The 20,806-nt window shown below is 53.7% G+C and overlaps 1 protein-coding gene and 1 long non-coding RNA gene across 2 annotated transcripts; one reads left to right on the top strand and one right to left on the bottom strand.

Moving 5' to 3' along the window:
- Positions 1–668: 668 nt before the first annotated feature.
- On the top strand, positions 669–15,381 carry LOC130251451 (uncharacterized). Its single transcript, XR_008840156.1, has 3 exons — positions 669–940; positions 8,865–8,976; positions 14,529–15,381. It is a non-coding gene; the product is annotated as an uncharacterized LOC130251451 (long non-coding RNA).
- Positions 10,459–20,077, bottom strand: BCL2L11 (BCL2 like 11). Its single transcript, XM_056488065.1, has 3 exons — positions 19,648–20,077; positions 15,375–15,487; positions 10,459–13,663 (listed from the first exon to the last, which is right to left on the bottom strand). Exons 1-3 carry the CDS (start codon positions 20,057–20,059, stop codon positions 13,574–13,576), a joined length of 615 nt encoding a protein of 204 aa, XP_056344040.1. The 5' UTR covers positions 20,060–20,077; the 3' UTR covers positions 10,459–13,573.
- Between the last annotated feature and the right edge of the window lie 729 nt (positions 20,078–20,806).

Genomic DNA, 20,806 nt, shown 5'->3' on the forward strand with positions numbered 1-20,806 from the left:
TAAGCTGTTTAGAATCTGTTCTGATTAAATAAAAACAGCTTAATTAATTCAATTTACCACACCCAGTCCACCTAAAGCACCTTCTTTCTGTGAATTCCATGAACCCGTGAGCAGATGGGGAATCAGAGGAGCCACGAGGTTTTGTGGGATAATCCTGGATTTTCCTTCCCCTGGGAGGTGGGTACAGCTCAGGGAAGGAATTTCCAAACTGAGGAAATGGGAAGCATGAAGTGCTGATTTCCCAGAGGGAATGACGCTGGGCTTTCATGGAATGCTGGAATGGTTTGGGTTGGGAAGGACCTTATGGGCAGGGACACCTTCCTTAAAGCCCCATTCAGCCCTCGGACACTTCCAGGGATGGGGAGTGATATTCCCCACGACTTCTCCAAAGACAGGTTTTTAATTTTTTTTACCTCCTCAAGCCTCTATCCCAGCGCCAGAACGAATGAACCTCCCGGGTTTAGCTCAGCTGGACAAAAGAGCCGAAAATCCGAATGCTGAGAAACCTGGAGGCGTCCCGATGGATCCGTGGCGATTTATCCCACATTCCCAGGGTGGTGCTGGCTGCCGGAAGCCGAGGACTCATTTCACCCCAGGAACAGTCAGAACGACACGGGCAGCACGAACCCGAGCATCTCCCTGCCAGGACCTCGGGATGCTCCCGCGTTCCTCCGGATGCGGGAAAAGCGCCATTCCCGGCTTTTTGTGGCCAGGGAAGCGAGCGGCTGGGAAGGGCGGGGGTGGGCGAGGGAGGCTCTGGCGAGGAGCTCTGGGGCTTCCTGTTTCCTCCGGCAGAATTTGAAAGCAGCGGCTGCCGTGAGCTGGACCAATGATCGGGGCACAGCGCGCCCGCGCCCGTTAAGGGATGCCCGGGGCTGCGCTTCCCGGCTCCAGGCGGGAAAAACCGGGAACAGCCGCCCGCAGCACCGGGAAACGACAGGTAAGGCAATGATCCCTTCGCCTGCGAGCGGGAGTTGAGAGGGAAAAGCAAACAAACCAAAAAAAAAACACCGTAGGACCAGCGGGAGAGGTTGGGATTTGGAGCTGGGAGGAATTTAGGGAAGCGGCGCTGCTCGGGCACGGGGAATTCCGGGAGGTGGGATGTGGTGGGTGGGATGTGGAGCTTCTCCCTGCTCCTGCAGCCCGTATCCCATCCCTGGAAGTGTCCCAGGCCGGGTTGGACGGGGCTTGGAGCAGGCTGAGCCACGGGAAGGTGATCCTGCCCATGGAACGGGATGGAGCATTCCCAGCCCAAAATCATTCCCTGATTCCATGGAAATGGCGCGTTCCTACCCCACCGTGCTTAGTCACCTCTTTGGGGTATTTTGTGCCGCTCTCTCCGCTCGTTCTGCGCTTTCCTTTGGCATTTGGGCTGGCAAAGGGAGTTCCCCTCCTGCCTCTCCCTGTCTCCCACCTCCTTCCATCCAATCCATCCCAAATTGCGGCTCCCTGGGCGCTGCTGTGTGTCCCAAGGGCTGTCCCGGCGCTCCCTCCTTTTCCTGCCCTGGCTCGGCTTTCTCCCTCGGGATCGTAATTCCATCTCCGGAAGGGAATTATCCTCTTCAGGAGGGAATTATCCTCATGATCCCTCTTTGGTCGGGGCTGGGGCAGAGCGCGGCTTCTTCATCCCATCCCATCCCATGGATGCGCTCCCGGTGCATCATTCCCGGGAAGGTCCCTGTTCCAGCCCGGCTCCGCCGAGTTCCCTTTGTTATTTTAATTTTTTTTTTTTTTTAATTTTTTTTTTGTGGCTGGGGCTCGCAACTTTTCGGCAACAGTGACCTCTGTCGGCATCGCCGCGGTGGCCGCCGGCGTGGCTGCGCTGCCCCCCGCCTGCATCCCCACCTGTGGCACCGACTTTTTTGGGAGCCATCCCAGCGGTTCCAGCTGGATCCCACGGGCAGAGCCCCGGGAAGCGGCAGGGCCGGGAGGCGGCTCCGAGCCGGGCACGGGTGACCCAAAGGTGATCCCAGGGCAAGCCCGGAGCCGGGATCGCGACAATCCCGGGTTTTTTGGGTGCCAAAGCTCGGTGACTCATGGCAGCAGTGCCTCATCCCGGGAGCGCGGGCTCGCTTTTAAATAACAATGAAAATTCCAGGTGAGCTGACGGCAAATCGGGAGTGAGTGCGGGCTGCCAGGTGAGCTTGGGCATCACCTCAGCTCCTCCATCCGTGCCTGAGCGCGCTCAGAGAGGCTTTCCCTGCTGGAAAACGCCTTCCAGCACCTCCGGAGCTGCCCTTTGGAGCGGGGATCAGCGGCCGCAGGTGGCGGCGAATTTTTGGGAGGGCTGTGGGGCCGTGTCGGCGGCCGGGGAGTGACTCAGAGGCGCTTTGGGGCTCTGTGGTTTTGCTTTCATGGTTTTGCAGTGACTTAGCAGCTTGTTTGCTCGCTCTGCGGGAAGGCAGGTGCGGGCACGCCCGGCAGAGCAGCCGCATCCCGCGGGATCCCGGCCATCACCTCGCCCGTGTGGATGTGGCTGAGCCCCACGGGTGATGCAGGGTGACGCGATCCTCTGAGATCTGCCACCCTGCAGCAGCTCCGTCCCGCTGGGAATGCCCAGCAGGAGCAGTTCCCACCCCTTTCAGAAGGAAAATGGGATTTTCGGGTGGTGTTCCTCCCTCAGCTGGGCTCCTTCAGGCACTGCCGGGATATTCCTTGTGCTGAAAGGGTTAAAGCCACCAGCAGGTCCTGGGGACAGGGATTGATGTTGGAATTTTCATGGGGCACTCGGTGCCAAACCCCTCTGCACCCGAGCCGCCTCTCTGGTGTCCTAAATCCACCTTTGATTAGCGTGGAATTGGAAAAAGCCGATTAAAGGCTCCTGGGGCTCCCCCTTCCCTCCGTGCCACCGCCCCGGGGCTGCTCCTGCTCCTGACTCATCTCCAAACTCCAGCTGGATCCTGGAGCCCGGCCCTGCCCTAAGCCAGCGTTGTTTTCCCAAAACCCGGGAGCTCCAAAGGGCACGGGGTGGGAATGGAGAGGGGAAATCCCAAAATGGGGGCAGCAGAGGGAAGAGATCCCTGAGCTGGGAGGGAAAGGGCTCAGAGTGGGATGAGCATCCCCAGGGCTGCTCCCTAGGGAATGGGGCTGATTTCCATCCCTCACGTGCAGCCAGAGCCTTTCCCAGGGGATTTTTTGGGAGGTCACGGCTTCTTTTGGGTGGGAATGAGGGGAAAACAGAGATTTCCAGGCTGGAAGAGTGTCCAGGTGCCTGAGAGCTTAGGGATGCATTCCCTGGATGAAACAGCCTGCTGCTTCCACTCTGGAATATCTCATCCCTTCCCAGCCCCCTCTGCCGGCGATCCCCACGGATTTGGCTCCAGGTCCTGGGAAATGAGACCTTTCCCAGCACAGGCTCTTTCTGATGGGAAAAAACTCCCGATGGGGGAAGTGGGAGAGCCCCTGGGCCATGGGAAAATCTCCCTCCCCGCACCCTGGAGGGAGGGACGGAGCCATAAAAACCCTCAGCACATCCCGCTCGGGATGGGAGCTGCAGCCGGGAGAGGAGAGGCCGGGTAGGATGGATTTGGGATGGATTTGGGGATGGATTTGGGGATGGATTTTGGGATGGATTTCGGGATGGATTTGGAGGGATCCCCATGGCAGGGGATGCGCTGGTGGCTTCGGGAATCGGTGTGTGGGGAATTTGGGACTGGTTTTACTGGTGAGCCTGGTGTTGATACTGGGGCTGGTTTTACTGGTGAGCCTGGGCTTACTGGGGCTGGTTTTACTGGTGAGCCTGGTGTTGATACTGGGGCTGGTTTTGCTGGTGAGCCTGGCTTACTGGGACTGATTTTACTGGTGAGCCTGGTGTTGATACTGGGACTGGTTTTACTGGTGAGCCTGGTTTTACTGGTGAGCCTGGCTTACTACTGGGACTGGTTTTACTGGTGAGCCTGGTGTTAATACTGGGACTGGTTTTACTGGTGAGCCTGGCTTACTGGGACTGGTTTTACTCGTGAGCCAGGCACTGGTGAGCCTGGTGTTGATACTGGGACTGGTTTTACTGGTGAGCCTGGTGTTGATACTGGGACTGGTTTTACTGGTGAGCTTGGTGTTAATACTGGGGCTGGTTTTACTGGTGAGCCTGGCTTACTGGGACTGGTTTTACTGGTGAGCCTGGGCTTACTGGGACTGGTCTTACTGGTGAGCCTGGGTTACTGGGACTGGTTTTACTGGTGAGCCTGGTGTTGATAATGGTGGTACTGGTGGTGCTGGTGTTGATACTGGTATTACTGGTGGTTCTGGTGCTGATACTGGTATTACTGGTGGTGCTGGTGCTGATACTGGTATTACTGGTGCTGCCCTGTAGAGCTGCAGCCTCTCCCAGCTGCTCCTCTCCCTTTCCCACTTCCCATTCCCAGCTGCTCTTTTCTCCTCCCAGGAATTCCCAGAAATCCCACTCAGGGAATTTGCCACTCTGGGAATTCCCAGGAATCCCACTCAGGGATTTTGCCACTCTGGGAATTCCCAGCAATCAGAATCAGGGAGGGGAATTTAAGCCAGGAAAAGTAATTAAAATCCATCAGGGTAATTAATTAAAATCTACCAGTGCAATTAATTAAAATCCAGCAGCTCCTACCATTTTTATATTTAAATAAATTCTATATTTGTCTATTCATATATAAATTATATTTATATTTATGTGTAAATGTATTTACATATATAAAATTTATATATATGTAAATATGTTTATGTATTACATACAGGGGCATTTATTTCTATTTAAATAAAATTATTAAATGCATCCACATATATAAATTGTATGTTTATTGAATAATATGGTGATTAATAGGTCAAAATATTTGTTTATTCAATAGAGTTGGATAATAGAAATATATATTTATTAAATTAAATTTAATAGCAGAGTGTGATGGAGTGGATAGAATTAATGTAATGTGATAAATATAATGAAAATTATAAAATTCATATAATAGTAATTATGTACTTAGTGGTATTAATTAAGCCAGGTGGGGGGTTAATTTAAAAAAAAAAAAAGTGAATAAAAGGATTATTTTTACAATGGGAAAGGATTGGGAATAAATGGAAGATTTAATGGCTACTGCTGGGAGAATCATGGCAGGTGGGTTTCCTGCAGTTGAATTTTCCAGATTAATTCCTAGAGGCAAATCCCAATCTCTGGGAAAGGCCTGTCTGATTTTCCAGCTGGGTTCCTTGATATTGAATTTTTCCAACTTAATTCTCAGAGGCAAATTCCCAACCCCTTGGGGAGATCCTTTATGATTTTCCAGGTGGGACATTTTTAATCCCACTGGATAAAACCCATTCCCTGTCAGGTCAGAGTGATCCCCCTCACTAAAAAAATTATGATGGAGCAAAATCAAATCAGCCACAAATTCCCTTTTCCCCCCACTTGGGAACAAAAGGTGGGAATGGTTTTTCCACCCAGCTGCCCAAGGGATGCTCAGGGAGCAGCCCAGAATTCCTGGGAATTGGACTGGAATATCCCGAGCTGGAACGGACACAGGGAATGTCAGAGTCCAGTTCCTGCTGCTGAACTCCCCAGATCCTGGTTTGGGATGAATGGAGTGGGGAAATCCTGAGGATTTTGGGGATTCTCAGTGTCCTGCTCTCCCCACCCCAGTCAAAACCAAGGGAATTATCCCGGATTTCCCTTCTCTGCAAATATTCCCGATCTGTTTGTCCCTGGCACAGGCAAGGGGGTGTGCCTAACCCCAAATTTCTATTTTATCCCCCATTTTGCCCCTTTTGGCTCAGGTTTGAGATGGATGACGTGGAGGAGGAGATTGTGGGGGGGGGGGGAACCTTTGACTCGAGAGATGAAAACAGCCAAGTGGAAATTCCGAGGTTTGCCGTGAAATGGTTGGAAATGAAAAGATTCCGTGCCTTGCTGGGGCTGCCCCAGCCCCGCTCCATCCTCTGCCCGGGCTCGGGACAGGGATCAGCATCCCGGCAGGGCTCGGACGGAGCCCTTGCCCCTCGTCTCTCGGCACCGAAATAGAGGAAGAATAAGTTTCAAACCAGCGTGTTTTGTTTTGTCACAGGAAGTGGAGAGAGCTTCGGGAGAGCCCTGAGATATTAACACGAAATTCTCTATTTCAGCCTTTTCCTGGCCGAGCCAAGGGCGTGCGTGGAAAATCCAGCGGGGTCGGGATGGGGGGAGCAGAACAGTGGGGTGCCCCAGTTTCCCAGTTCTCCCGAGGGAGGAAGTTTGGGGCTGGAGGGGTTTGGGGGGGCAGGCAGCGTTTCCTGAAGGAGCTGCTGGCTGTCACTCCCTGCTCCAGGGAGCCCGAAATTGTGATGTCCGAGGGCTGGGGTGTGGGTACCCCTGGGATGCTCCCGCTCCTGGAATCCGTTGGAGATTTTTTTCCCGGCTCCTCGGGGCTCGGACTCAGCCGGCAGCAGCAGCCTCAGGAAAAGGAGCCGCGTTTCACAATGGCTCGATCCTCCCCCGTCCGTGCAGCCCCCGCCGAGCACCCTCCAGCCCTAAAAAACCCCAAAATTGGTTTGGCCGAAATCGCCTCCCCTCCCGGAGAAACCTGCGCTGCTGCGGCGCCACCGAGCCCAGCCCTGCAGGGGTGACAGCTCCCAGCCCTCCTCGTCCCCCTAAACCCCCCAAAATCCCCCGTGGGTTTCACCCTTCTGCCCCCCCAAAATGCTGCTGCCGCCGGCCGGGATCGCCCCGCGCACCCGGCGAGCCCCGGCACCGCTGGAATTCCGCGGGGATCGCCCCCATCCCGCCGCACCCCGCCGCGATAATCTGCTTTTTTTTTGGTTTCGCTATTAATGCTGGAGGGCTGCGAGGTCGCCGGCGTTGGCTTTCGGTGGTAATTCACAGCCCCACTGATTTAATCCACGCTCTGGATTAGCAATCAGGGCTCGCCCCGGGCTGCTCGCGGTGCCCGGGGATGGGAAAACGCTGCGGAATTCCCTTTGGGATCGGGAAAAACCCAGCGGGACGCGCGGGGCTGAGTTTGGCTTCTCCTTCTAGGGGAAAAAGGAATGAATTCCCATTAAAGCCAGCGTGCCCCCGGGGCGGGCAGGGGCTGGTCTGGGCTCAGCCCGCCGTGCCCTGGGGCTGCTCCCCGCCCTGGGGACGGGGATTTGGGCAGGGATTGTTTTTGGGGTGCCGTCCGCCCTTTTCCTCGTTTTCTGCTTTGGTTCCCCCGAGCCTCCCCTGGCCGCCGTGCCCTGGCGAAAAGGTTGCAAAGCACTTTTGGGAACACGTTGTCTTGCCTGAAACGCGACAGAATCGGCCACAAGTGAAGATAAGACTGATAACAAAAGCCAGCAGAAAATAGGTAGAAAAACAACCCGGTGGAGGCTGAGAGACCACTGAAGGGTTTTTAGTGTGTGGTTTTTTTTTTTAACCAGTTCTCTCACGATGGAAGTGAAAACACATGAAAAGAGAAATGTCTTTTGTTCTCCCACTCGAATTAAGATGCTCCAGCACCAAAGTCGAAGCCCGTGGCTGCCCAGCCCGGGCATTGTAAATCAGCATTTTGGCACCGACGAGGGTGGTTAGATCTGTTCATTTCCAGGGGGAAGGGGTTTATGGCATTTCTTTAACCTTAAAAAACGTGCCCTGCAGCACGTGGGTAACTCAGCTCATTTTCTCAGCCCAGCCTGCTCTACCTGAACTTCTCTGCTTGAATAAATCAGGCTCCTGCTCAGAAATTAGGATGAGGTTTTTGTTTTCGTTCTACTTATTGCATCTTTGTTTTTATAAATAAATACAAATCACTCAAACTGAAACTCGATGGCTTTGGTGATAATCAAAGAGCAGCCCCGGGGAAATTTTTCTTCATTACGATGTTCTTTCACAGCCCACACTCGGGGTTTCAGGAAGAAAACTTTTTAACCTTTGCAGCAGCAGCGCCAGAAGCCTTTTGAAATCAGACTCTGGGTTCACATCGTGGAGCTGCCTTGGCATCGAGAGGAGATAATTCCCTCACCTCCCCAGCCCTTTCTCCCCTCAGTTCATCTCTTTTTTCCCCCCTTAAAAAACAAAAACAAACCAACAAAAATATATTAAAAACCCCCAAGAAAATGTTGGGCTCCCCCCTTGAAGGGCTTGGGGTTTGTTGTTGTTCTTCTGGTTCTGTGGGGCAGCTCTGTTCTCTTACCAGCTTCGTACAACATGTTTTAGTATTTGCAGCTCACTTCCTGTATGAGGTTACTTTGTTTATCATAAAACCCCTATTTTTAAACCCAAAAGTTGCTCGAATGGCAATGCAGGCTGTCCCCTCTGCCCCCAGCTCGTGGGGGACCCTGCTGGCTCTGGGAGGGATGGAATTTGGGCTCCAGGGCAATCCCATGGCTCTTCCCTCAAATCCCAGGGGGATCATTTGTGTGATTTCTGCAAATCCCGGTTTCTGCAGCGCGGGGTGTGAGGCTGTGGAGAGGCAGAGCTGCAGTGCTCACCATCCCCTCCCTCCTCGGGGAACGGCCACCCTGCCACCTCCCCAGCTTCACTCCCACTAATGAGCAGCCAGCAGAGCCGTGGCATTGTCAGGACGCTCCTGGCTCAGCCCCCTCTGCCTGCAATTGCAGCGAGGGCAGCGCCGTGTCCTGGGAGGAGGGATGGAGGAGCCTGTCACAGAGCCAGCCGGGAGAAATCCATCAAACCCGGCAAGAGCAGGCCCTGTGTCCCCACACGGGCTGAGTGAGCTCCACAGCCCCAGCTTTTGTTGGATCATCCACCTCTCCAGCAGGGCTGACCTGCTGTCTGCCTCCCCTTGCCTTGCAGGGCTCCATTTTTCACAATTCCACAGGAAAAGGGTTTGGGATGCTCAGCAGGAGAGTCCCTTTGGTCCTGAGCTGCTCTCACACCCCATCAAAACCCTGCCAGAGCACCTTTAACATCCCTTTGTTGCTTTTAGGGCCCTGCCTGGCATCCAGCCCTTCCCATCTCCGTCTGCGCCGGGCGTGACCCCAGGAGAGGCCGAGCATCCCAGGAGCTGCCAGAAAAGGCAGAAAAGGAGCTGGAAAAGAGTGAGCTTTGTTGCAATATGAAAATCAAATGCAAACTTTGGGGGCTATTTTTAGCTGGTTTGGGCTGCACAGGTGTTTGAAAGGTCAGCGGCGAGTCATTGGAAAAAAAAAAAATAAAAAAAAAAATGAATGTATTTCTCGCTGTGCGTGGGGAGAGGCTGGTGTGGCTCTGGATGGCTGGAATCCCATTCCTGAGGCCAGCAGGGCTGTGGGAGTGCAGGAATGTCTGTTCTGGGTGTCCCCAGCAGCCTGGGCACAGGGCAGCTGTGGCTTTTCCCTTGATAAAACCTGGGGGCTTTCTCCTTTTCAAGGAATAATGGTGATTTGTCACCCTTAAAAACCCCTGGGGGGTTTGGGAGCTCCTGGAATTTAAGGGCCTGGCTTGTGGGAGGAGCCACTGGTGTGGCTTTGGTGGGCCTGGGCTGAGGCCAACCTCAGTTTGGGGGAGCTGTGACCACCCTGGGCTTGGCCAGGACCACCTTTGTCCTGGCTGGGAACAGCTTGGACTTGGCTTTGGCCAACCTGATCTGGCCAAAGCTTGGCTTTAGCCAACCTGGACCAGGCCTTGGCCAATCTGAACTGTGACTACCTTGGATTTGGTCTTAGCCAACCTAAACTGGGTCTTGGCCAACTTGGACCTTGACCAGCTTGGACTTGGCCTTGGCCAACCTGAACTGGGCCTTGGCCAATCTGAACCATGACCACCTTGGACTTGGTTTTAGCCAACCTGATTTGGCCAAACCTTGGCTTTAGCCAACCTGAACCAGGCCTTGGCCAATCTGAACCATGACCACCTTGGACTTGGTTTTAGCCAACCTGATTTGGCCAAACCTTGGCTTTAGCCAACCTGAACCAGGCCTTGGCCAATCTGAACCATGACCACCTTGGATTTGGTTTTAGCCAACCTGAACTGGACCATGGCCAATCCAAACTGTGACCACCTTGGACTTGGCCTTGGCCAACTCAAACCATGACCACCTTGGACTTGGTTTTAGCCAACCTAAACTGGGCCATGGCCAATCCAAACTGTGACCACCTTGGACTTGGCCTAGGCCAACCTGAACCAGGCCTTGGCCAACCCAAACCATGACCATCTTGGATTTGGTTTTAGCCAACTTAAACTGGGCCTTGGCCAACCCAAACCATGGCCACTTTGGACTTGGTTTTAGCCAACCTGAACCAGGCCTTGGCCAATCTGAACCATGACCACCTTGGATTTGGTCTTAAGCCAACTGAGCCTTGGCCAATTAAACCTTTTTTTTTGGTGAGTTAAAGAAGCCCCCAAAATAGCACCTGAAACCAATAAACTTCCCTTTCAGGAACTTCTGTAATTTGAAACACACTCAAGAACAAAGAGAAAAAAAAAAAAAAAAAAATCCAGATTTTTTTTAGGTTGTTTATCAAGTAGGACTTGGTGGGGGGGGGGGGATTGTTTTTAAATCCTTTTCAGGTGGTGGCTGCTGAGGAATAAGTGGAGGGAGAGGAGGGACAAATGGGATGGAGGGCCAAGGCAGAAGGAAGGTGGGATGGGAATTTTTAGGAGCAGATTTAAAACTCTAAAACACAAACTGCCATGTGAAATAATAAAAGGGGAAAAAAAATGTGATGTTCCATAACAAAATCAAAATAATAATAAATGCATTAAATAATAAAACAAGACACAAAGAATGAAATAAACCCCAAAACTTCTTCAATGCCAGTGAAAAGCTGCTGGGGACAAGAAGTGCATGGGAAGTGCCCATCAGCTGGGCTTGAGCACATGACCACAAAAATGTGAGGAAAAGCCAAAAAATCCCAAGGAATTCCCAAATATCTCCCAGCTGGAGCAGCTTTTTGGGGTTGGGGACACTCAAGGCAGCACCTGGCAAAGCAGATTAATTCAAGAGCTGCATTTTGGGGTGGCCTGGAGCATCTTGGAGGGAGAATGGCTGGAAAAATGAGAAAATTGGTGATAAAGCAACAAATATCCCCTTGTCAAAAAGAACCAGCAGTCAGGACAAATAGTTGAAAGTTTTTATTCATATAAAACTCATCAAGAACATAAAAGATCCTTAAAAACAAAACAAAACAAAAAAAAAAACAACCCCCCCCCAAAAAAAAAAACAACCCAAGGCTCTTGCAATTATTTACAGCAGTATTGCACAAGTAAAGTGGCAATTACCCTGTCCAAAATTCATCAGTGCAAAACACAAGGAAGGCAGGGAAACTGCAGTCAAAAAATGCTACATATGCTGGGTCCTGCTACTCAATTTAGTGATTCACACGATCCCATGGGATTGGTGCTCCAAAAAAACCTGGCTGGAGCAATCCCAGGGGGCTGGAGGAGCCAAATTCCAAATTCCCACTGAATTTCACTAATGCTGAAGTCTTTGATGTGCCTAAATCACTCCTGGGAAGTGGGGACTTAGGCACTTGAAGGAAAAAAAAAAAAGATTAAAATCTTGTTATCCACACCACGATGGCTTTGGAAAGGGATCCAACAATTCTGGCAGGGAGGAAACCAAATCTTCACTTAAATAAGCAGGAAATAAATATACAACATTTCTACAAGTTACAGCATTAAACAGTAGAGTGCATTAATTACACAGGAAAAAAAAAAAAAAAAAAAAAGAACAAAATAAACCAAAAAAAGGACCTACAGTATTTACCAATTCAACTCTAAAAAAAAGTGTAGGAAAAAAAACCAGGATTTTTTTTTTTGCTATTTTTTTAGGTTTTTAAAGTATTTTTAAGCTGTACAAAACTTACAGGAGAGAAAGGAGAAGGGAATACATTGCACACAGATATTTGGCTCAGATGATGAAAAATAATATGATGCTCTACTCTAATAAATATTTGGGTATTTACAGTTTGGTGGGAAAGAGGAGGAGCAAGAATGGGATCAATCTGGTTTCCAAGGAAAACTCTTCACCCTTTTGGTGCAACACAGAGCACAGGCTACAGACCCAGAGCAGGGAGCAGAAATCCCTGGTTTATAGCATTCTTCTGTTTTGAGGCTTTTTTGGTTTTTTTTTTTTCCCTAAACCTCACAGGAATCCTGTTTTTTGAGGGTTCCTTTTCCTATGATTTTTGCCAATACCTTGAATTTTTTTTTTTTTTGTTTGTTTTTCCCTTAAAATGAGTTTTTGTCTCCATGGGAGGATGGGGTAAAGTGCTCTTTGGTGATTCTTTGGTGTACTCCAAGGGACACATTCTGGGATGCCAAAGGTTGGGAGATCCCAAAGCACCATTTCATCCACCAGCAATGATGGAACAAAACTGGGAGCAAACAAAAAAAAATAATAATAATAAAAAAAAATCTCACTGGGTTCCCCCCACCTCTGCTGCAGAGTTTTATCCCTTTAATTTCATTTTACCAGTGGAATTCCCACAGGGAGCCAGAGGATGAGGAGCAGGATGTGCCCTGGCCAAGCTCCTTTGTGATCTGAACTGCTCCATCCCCCCAGTGCAAAGGTTCCCCCCAAAACATCCCCTGCTCCTGCAGCTGCTGCTCACCTTGCACTTCCAAGGGAAAAAAGGGAATAAAACTCGTGCAGAGAGGTCCCAATTAACACTAATTATCATCCATGGCACTCAGCAGCCTCTCCCTGCTCCAAGGGGGGTTGGGATGGGGCTTTCCTTCTGTCCCCTTTTGGGGAGCACCTGCACCAGCCTGAGGGAAGGGAGATGTTTGTGCATAGATATGGGATGGCTGGAGCAGCCCATCCCAAAAAACATCTGCTGGAGACAGTGGGAACACCTGGGAGGAGACACAGAGCAGAGCTGGGAATGTCCTGCACGGATCCAGGTCGGGCTGGCTCCATCCCATCTGCATCCAGGAGCAGGAACACAGAGAGAATCCAGGGAAACACAATCTTGGGAACCTCTCTGCTGCCATCACCAGCATTCCAGGAGCTGCTCCTGCCTCCAGAACTGCTTTATTGCTGGATTGCTCAGTCCCCCAGTCTGAGAGCAGACAGCACAGAAGTGTTCTCACACCTTTTAGAGAAAGAATTCCTTGTTTTTGTTTTTGTTTTTTTTTAAAAAAAGGCAACCTGGTGGTGGCTTGGGGTTTGGTTGGTTGGTTGTGATGGTTTGGACCCTGGAGTTTGACAAGTCTTGAAATTCAGAGTGGATTAAAAAAAAAAATTTAAAAAAATGGAGATATCAAAATCCAAAAGAAAAAAAATCAGTCAGCAGGAAATAGGCTGATTTACAGGAGGCAAATGAAGTTGGATTTGGGGTAGCATTAGGTATTTACAGGTAAAAGAAGTGCTGATTGATTCCCCCTGCCCTTTTTCCAGCCTCTTTGGGAGGCAAAGGGAGAGGGGAGGAATCTGAGCCTCTGCAAGGCAAACCTGGTGGCTCAGGGGCTCATCCCACAGGATTCCAGCAACGGTGACAAAACACAATTTTCGCTGAGACTCTTTTGAGGAAAAAAAAAAACAAAACTGAATAAAAAGAGTGGAGGGAAACACTCTGCTGTGGGAATGGGATCCTGCCACGTGTCCTGGGGGAGAGGCAGGCTGGGAGCCCCACATCCATCCGTCTGTCTGTCCTTCCTGGGCGTTCCCACGAGGAATTGAGTCCTGGTGGCTCCTGGGGCTGAGCCAGGGGCTCACTGCAGCCTCCAGATGAGGCGGATGATGAAACGCAGCAGACGCAGCATCACCACCTGGGGGTTCCCCACCTGCTGCTCCAACAGCCCCTGCCAGAGAGGCAGGAGGGAAACAACACAAAAAAAAAAAAGAGAGAAAAACAAACAAAAAAAAAAAAAAGCTGTGATTTTAATTCCCAGCATCGTGAAGCTACAGAAACACCTGGAGAATAAACCCAGTGATAACACCTGGGGGCCACGGGATGCTCAGTTTTCCAGGAAAAGCCTGGCTGGATGTCCCGTGTCCCAGGGGAAGCCACACCCCAGGAATGTGACAGGCACCCGGGACCCTGCAGCTCCCACTCCTGCCCTCGGGCTGCAAGGACACGGAGCCCTCCCACCTTCCCACCTTCCCCTCCGGAGCTGAGACAGCCCAGGAGCAGCCAGGACACCTCCAGGAGGAAAAGGGACATTCCTGCCTCAGGGATGTCATCAAACAACGGCTTAAATGCTCTGAAACCCGCCGGGTTTTGGGTGCAGGGAGTGAGGATTTGGCACAGGCACAAGGTGATTTTAGTCCCCTGCTCGTTCCACTCCTTGCCCCACGCTGGAATCGCTCACCCAGGGGATGCTCACCCTGCTGCTGCCTGGGAAACGTCCCCACTCCCTCAAATTCACCCCCTCATCCACCCCAGGGCTGCCAGAGTCCAAGGAATATGTGGTGAGGCACAGTGCTGGGGCAGGAGGAGTTGGGACTTGGATGATCCCTGTGGGTCCCTTCCAGCCCAGGATATTCCACAGCACTCTGCATCTCTCCCAGCTCTTCTGCATCTGCCTTTCCTTGGTTGGAAAGATGTCCTCTCATCCCAAAAAGCCACTTTGCATCACAGGGGATCAGCCTGGATGGGGGAGGTTGGAAGATGTGCATTTTGGATTCTGGATGGGGGGTTCCAGCTTTGTCACCATTTTCTTGCAGGTCAGGAATGCCAGGCCATTTGGGAGAAGTGGAGCAGGTGGAGATGATGTGGAAAAGGCAGGATCACAGCAGCCTGACCCTGGTTTTGCAGCAAAGCCAACAGCAGGGAGCAGAAGTTGCAGGAGCTGTTTGGGAGCTGAAGAGGATGGATAAGGACCCAGCATTCCATCACCAACACTCCTGGCTGCTCTTCCCACAGGGAATGCAGCAGGATCCACAAGCAGGGACACGCAGCCACAGGCTCTGAGCTCCTCTTGCCTCACCCCCTGGGCTGGGCTGCCCTGGGACTGGGACTGGGCTTTTTTCTGTGCATCCATCTGGGTTGCAACACCCCAAGGTGAGCGAGTTCACAGGCTTGAAAAACTCTTTCAAAACAGTCTTAGCAAGAGAAAGAAGTTCTGAGGCCCAGTCTCTTCTTTGCAGTGGCCAAGATTTGGGAGCTGGGCTGGGAATCCCATGGAATACTTCCCTAAAAGTGGTGGTGCATCCCCCAAAACCCCCAAACTTTGTCACCATCAGCTCCAGGCCCAATCCAACACCTGTGCACACCCTAAAGCTTCCAGCCCCCATTTCAAGGTTATTCTGCCTTGATTTCAAGGTTGTTTTGAACTGATTTCAGGGTTATTTTTGAAGTGATTTGAGGGTTATTTTGAAGTGATTTAAAGGTTATTTGCCATTGACTCGGGGCCGCCGCCGCTGATTTGCCTGGTCCAGGCCCCCCCCGCCCGCGCAGCCTCTTCTCATCTGAGTGAACCAAAGGCTCACCGCAGAGAGAGAGTTTCCAGAAATGATTCAGCCCTTCCCTCTGAGAGAAGTGGAGAGTGCAGAGGGGAAAGTCAGAGTTACCCTGCGTGGACAATAGGAGGCATTGAACTCGTCGCCGATGCGCCGCAGCTCCCGCGCGATCCAGAGCTCCGGCTGCGCCTCCTCCTGCGGGGACTGGGATCGCCACCGGGAAGCTGGGGGGGAAAGGAGAGTTGGGAACCAGCAAAGGACGGTGCAGAGCTCGCTGCACGGAGCTGTTTGAGCTGTTTGCTGCAGCCTTTCTGTGGGAGCATCCCCAAGCTTTGGTGCCGAGATGCCACGCTCCGATTTCCTTCCCTTGCCAAACCTCTTCCCCCTTTTTCTCCTTCAGCAGCAACTCCTTCCCTACCCTTAAAAACCCTCTGCCTGGATATCTCCATCCAATCCTCACGTTCCTTCCCCAAATTATCCTCAAGTGCCCAACAAGGAAAACCAATGGGTTTGTCATAGGGAGGAGAAAGCCACAGTTGGATTTGTGTGTGGAGAAACCACATTTCCAGCAAATCCAAGTGCTGGATTGAAAGGGAAAAGAAAGAGTGAATGTATTTATTATACTGCAGGATAATTGTTTAGGTCTGCATCTTAAAATGTTATTAAATATGTGATAAATCCTCCAAACAGCCAGGGGAAAGAGAAAAAAAAAGAGACAGAACCATGTATGGTACCAGCACCACTTTCCTTGAAGTTCAGGATCCGAGCAGGAACTGCAGCCTTAAGGAATATTAAAAAAACCAACAAAAAAACCAAAAAACCCGACAATAAACTAAAAAAAAACAAAATCAAAATAAAACAACCGTACACAACCAAAAAAAAAAAAAAAATTAAAAATAAAAGACTGTACAAAACAAAGCAGTGTTTTGGCACGACAGCTTTGGAGGAATCACAAGGGAACAGGAATAGCTTCCAATCTTCCAAATATTCAAAGGATTAGTAGGGCAGTTTCTTGAAAAAAAAAAAAAAAAATTAAATAAAAGCCTGGCTCCAACCTGACTGGAAAATGCGTTTCCGAGCCAAGGCAGCGCTGCTTGGCCGGGGGACGTGTTTTGTTTTCACGCTGTAGTAGCGCAGGAGCAGCGCCCGCCCCGAGCGCTTCTCCCGCCGCCGCTGAATGAACCGGGCGCGGCTCTCCCTCCGCCCCGGGCACACGAACCCCGCTCTGCCGGGGCGGAGCGACCTTCCCAAATCCCACCCAGCCGGGCAAACAAAAACACGCGGCAGGAAGAGGCGAGCAGCGCCGGCGACGTGAGGAAAACCACGCGAGGGAGCCGCGCTGCTCCCGCTCCATCCTTTGCGCCCTTCGCCATCCTGCATCCCCCGGCTCCATCCTCTCCTCCCTCGCCATCCCGCATCCCCCGGCTCCATCCTCTCCTCCCTCGCCATCCCTCATCCCCCGGCTCCATCCTCTCCTCCTTCGCCATCCCTCATCCCCCGGCTCCATCCTCTCCTCCCTCGCCATCCCTCATTCCCCGGCTCCATCCTCTCCTCCTGTATCCCCCGCTCCATCCTCTCCTCCCTCGCCACCCTCCATCGCGCCCACGGCGCTCCTCTCCGCCCCGGCGACGCTCGGGCAGCGCTCGGTGGCTGAGAGCGAAATCGGGCTGAGGTTTTCAGAAAAGACTTTCTGCGGCGCTGCCGAGCGAAAGGGGACAGTCATAACTGGTCCCCGAACATGTCACGGGTGCTTTCGGGGGCGGGGGGGCACAGTCATAGCGGGAGCCAGCCAGGGTGACAAGCCGGGGACAACCCGGCGCCGCCGGGATGCCGCTCTGCCTCCAGGCCCTGGGATGCTCCAGCGGGGAATTGCTGCGGGACCGGCTGGGAAGGGCAAAGAAAGCGAGCCCGAACTGCAGCTTCAGCTCCTGGGTTAGATATCCAACCCCCTCTCTTGGAAAAAAAAACCAGCAGCGATTCCAAAACAAGAGCATCGGGGACGGCGCCGGCAGATTGCCAGCTCAAGGTTTTCCCCTCAAATCCAACTATCTGCACGTGGAGAATCTCCTCTGAGAGCAACAGGAGGTTTATGCTGCTGCTGTCCTCGTGGGAATGATCAAACCAGCGCTGGGAAAACCCATTTGCAGAGCACCTGCTCCAGCCACATTCCCAAAATCCGCATGCCAGCAAACGCGTGCCTCCAGCCCGAAAAATCCGGCGGCAGGAAAGGAACCTCTTCCCACGGAGAGACCCGAAATACCTCGCTCAGAGCCACCCAGCCCCGGCACAAAGGGTGAGTGTGTCATGCCTGACTTACACTCCCAGCTGGGAATTCCCCATCCCTGCCAGCCTCTTCCCCCAAGGCAGGACGGAGCCTCTTCCTGCGGCACAACAGATCGACTCACCCTCACTCCTCTCCTTCCTATCCCCAACAGCACCTTCTGGATATGCCAGGCTTGTTCCCTTCCATCCCTGGCTGATTTTGTATTTCCCTCCAAAAACCAGCTTTGGAAGCAGCTGGATGTGTGAGAAAGGCAGCACTTCCCAAAACCTCCACAACAGCTCTTCCTTACACAGCCCAAGGGCTGCCTCCACCTCGGTGTGCCCTCACTGAAACCTCTGGGGAAGGTTTTGGGAGATGTAAAGAGGCACTTTAGAGGCAGAGCCTGAGTTTGCTGTGCTGGAGCAGCCTTGGAGCAATTCCCCACTGCCCATGGGAGAGGCTGGGAGCATCCTGCTCGCAGGAAACGCCTGTTTACTTTAATCAAAATAATAATTACTATTATTGCTTGTGCTTCCGAGAGAAACTCTCCACCTTGCAGCCTCTGCTCACAACAGATAAAATCAGTGGGTAAAAGCACAACAAAAATATCCCCCTTGCTTCCTTCCCGAGGGACTGACCCACTTCCACGTGGAAAACTCCACGGCACAGGTCCAGCCAAGGCACAGGGATTGAGAGGAGGTGTGCAGGGTAAAGCCATGGATATCCCCAAGGAGAATGCAAGGGGCTGGGTGGGGGTAAAACAGCTCTGCAGCTCCGTGTTCCCAGCTTAATCCATCTGGGAGTATCCAGGAGTCCCGGTTACACAGCACTGAGGATTTTCCATTTGCTTAGAGCTGTTTAGGATGATGCCCCTAGCAACACTCGCAGAGCAAAGGCTCCAATGAAACAGCTGATGAGAGCACAGGAATTCAGGGAAAAAAAAAAATAAAAAAGAAATCAGGGAAAACTTCAATTTCTTCCTGGAAAAAAAAGAAACGGAAGCCTCGGCTCTCCAGGCGAGGAATCCCGGGAGCATCCCTGCCCGGCCGTGCCAGGGCGAGGTTGTGAAACTCGAATTAAGCTGCAATTACCGCAGTAATGTCACAAAATCTTCCCTAAGGGCACGTCGCAGCCAGAGCCACGGCCCGGAGCCGGGAGGGAGCAAAAGCACCACCGAGCAAAAACGATGGAGTGTAGATCCCAGAAATCCCGGAGCCGCCGCCTGTTATCCTGCCGTGCCCTGGTGGAGGCTAAAAGTTCAAAGGTTTCCTCCCATTAAAGGGAATTCATCGGGAGAAGGGAATGCTGGACACGCAGGCAGGTTTTCCCTGCCGGAGAGGCTTCACCTGGCAAAGCCACTGGTGAAAAACACGCCCGCGGGCGCTTCCCAGCGGGAATTCGGGATGCACGACCCCAGCACCTCGGCCGAGGAGAGCCGGCAGCGCCAGGAGCCGCTCGCCTGGCAAAACAGGCGAGGACGAGTAGGAAGCTGGACTCGAGAGCTCTGTCCCCTCCTCCCCTGGCAGCGACTGGCCGAGCCCGGAAAAGAATAAACATCATAGTAATAAAAACCCCGGCGCTGGACGCGCGGGAGTTTCCCCGGCGCTGTGTTTGCTCGGCGGGCCCGGGCAGCTTCCACAAATCCCTGAGCTCCCGGGACAGCCTCCAGCGCGGGCTGCTCCCAAAATCCGCGGGCTGGGATGCGGGAGGTGCTGCTGCTGCTGCTGCTGCTACCTGCGCTTTGCATCATTCCAAGGAGCAGCAGCACCAGCCCCGGGCGCTCACAGCTTTACTCGCACCTGCACACGGACTGCCACGAGAAATGCGCGTTTTCCACGGGTCGGGGAAAGCCCTGCCAGGTGAAGGAGGGGAAGGCGAGGAAAGCCCAGCCAGGTGAAGAAGAAGGGTGGGAAAAACCTCTCCTGCACTTTCACCCTACCCTCGCACCGCCTATCCACCCTTTACACATCTCCCCCGGCGCTTCCCCTCCACACCCCCCAGGAGAAGCCGCGTTTCGCAGGGCTCTGAGGAAAGCCCCGCCAGGTGAGAGGGGGAGCCAGGAAGCCGAGCCCGGCGAGGAGGAGGAGGAGGAGGAGTACGGGGAGCCGCCCCGGAGCTTACCCATGGCGCTGAGGCAGTGGCTGAGCGCCTGGCAGGGCGGGCTGGGGGTCTGCGTGGCCTTGTCGCAGCCCAGGGCGGGCGCGGGGCTGCGCTCGGCCTCGAAGGAGAAGTATCCGCTGGAGGAGCGCGGCAGCAGCGGCGACCTCCGCACGAAGATGAAGAGCGGCGAGCGGGTGGCGAAGGGGCCGGGGCTGGCGGGCGGGCCCCGCGGCGCGGACACGGCGGGCAGGGCGGCGGGAGCGCCGCGCCGCAGCTGCGCGCCCGGGCCCGGCCCCTCGGCCGCCGGCAGCCGCCCGCCCTCCCCGCCGCGCCGCGCCTTCTCCTCGGGGGGCTGCTTGGCCATCGGGGCTGCCTGCGGGGAGCGGAGCGCCGTCAGCCCGGCCCGGCCCTCGCCGCCCTCCTCCGCCCGCATTGTTCCGCCGAGCGCGCCCCCGCCCCGCGGCCCCGGCCCCGCTCACGGTGCTGCTGCCGCCGCTGCAGCGGCCCCGGCCGCGGCTGCGCTGGGCTGTGCGCGGGAGCGGCCCCGGCCCCGCTCCGCCCCGCCCCGCGTGTTTACAGCCGAGCGCCGCCCCGGCCTGCCCCGGCCCGGCACCGCCCCCGCCCCCGCTCCGCCCCGACCGGCCGTGCCTCACATGACCCCCGGGCGAAAGGCTCGTCCCCTGGCGAGCGCAGAGCCCGGAGCGCGGGCAGCGATCCCTGCAGCCCTTACACGCACAGCGCACAGCCCCGGTGCTGCGGGCGCTCCCCTTACCCCGGGTGCTGGATCCTCGCTCGCACCTGCTGCGGGTCCCCCATCCCACCCCCGTGTCCCCCTCGATGGTCCCACAAGCTGCTGGAGCATCCCTGGCTGCTCCAATCCCCTTCACGCCGCTCCAATGGGAGGGGAAGGAAAAGTGTCTGCGGGTGTTCGAGTGGGCAAAAGTAGTTAGGGAAATTTGTTAGGAAGAGAGGGAACAATTAGGGGGCAAGTTGAAGGCAGGGAGCAGCAGCAGAAGGTCTGGCCCTCACCTTTCCACACCAGAAAAGTGAGGGTGAAGTAGGGCTGAAAAATGAGGCTTGCTCCTGTTTTCCCAGCCCTTCAGCAGAGGTACCCACTGCACAGCTCCTCCCTGGATGCAGGAGCCACTCCAGGCCTGCAGAGCATCCTGTGGAGGTGGGG

The sequence above is a fragment of the Oenanthe melanoleuca genome, chromosome 3, assembly GCF_029582105.1.
Source record: "Oenanthe melanoleuca isolate GR-GAL-2019-014 chromosome 3, OMel1.0, whole genome shotgun sequence".
Taxonomy (NCBI): Eukaryota; Metazoa; Chordata; class Aves; order Passeriformes; family Muscicapidae; genus Oenanthe; species Oenanthe melanoleuca.

Excerpts from the sequence above, each read along its gene's own strand:
- BCL2L11 (XM_056488065.1), bottom strand. The coding sequence starts at position 20,059 with ATGCGGGCGGAGGAGGGCGGCGAGGGCCGGGCCGGGCTGACGGCGCTC. Across the intron at positions 15,488-19,647 it reads CCACTGCCTCAGCGCCATGG|CTTCCCGGTGGCGATCCCAG; the intron begins GTAAGCTCCGGG and ends TTTCCCCCCCAG. Across the intron at positions 13,664-15,374 it reads CCTCCTATTGTCCACGCAGG|GGGCTGTTGGAGCAGCAGGT; the intron begins GTAACTCTGACT and ends CCTCTCTGGCAG.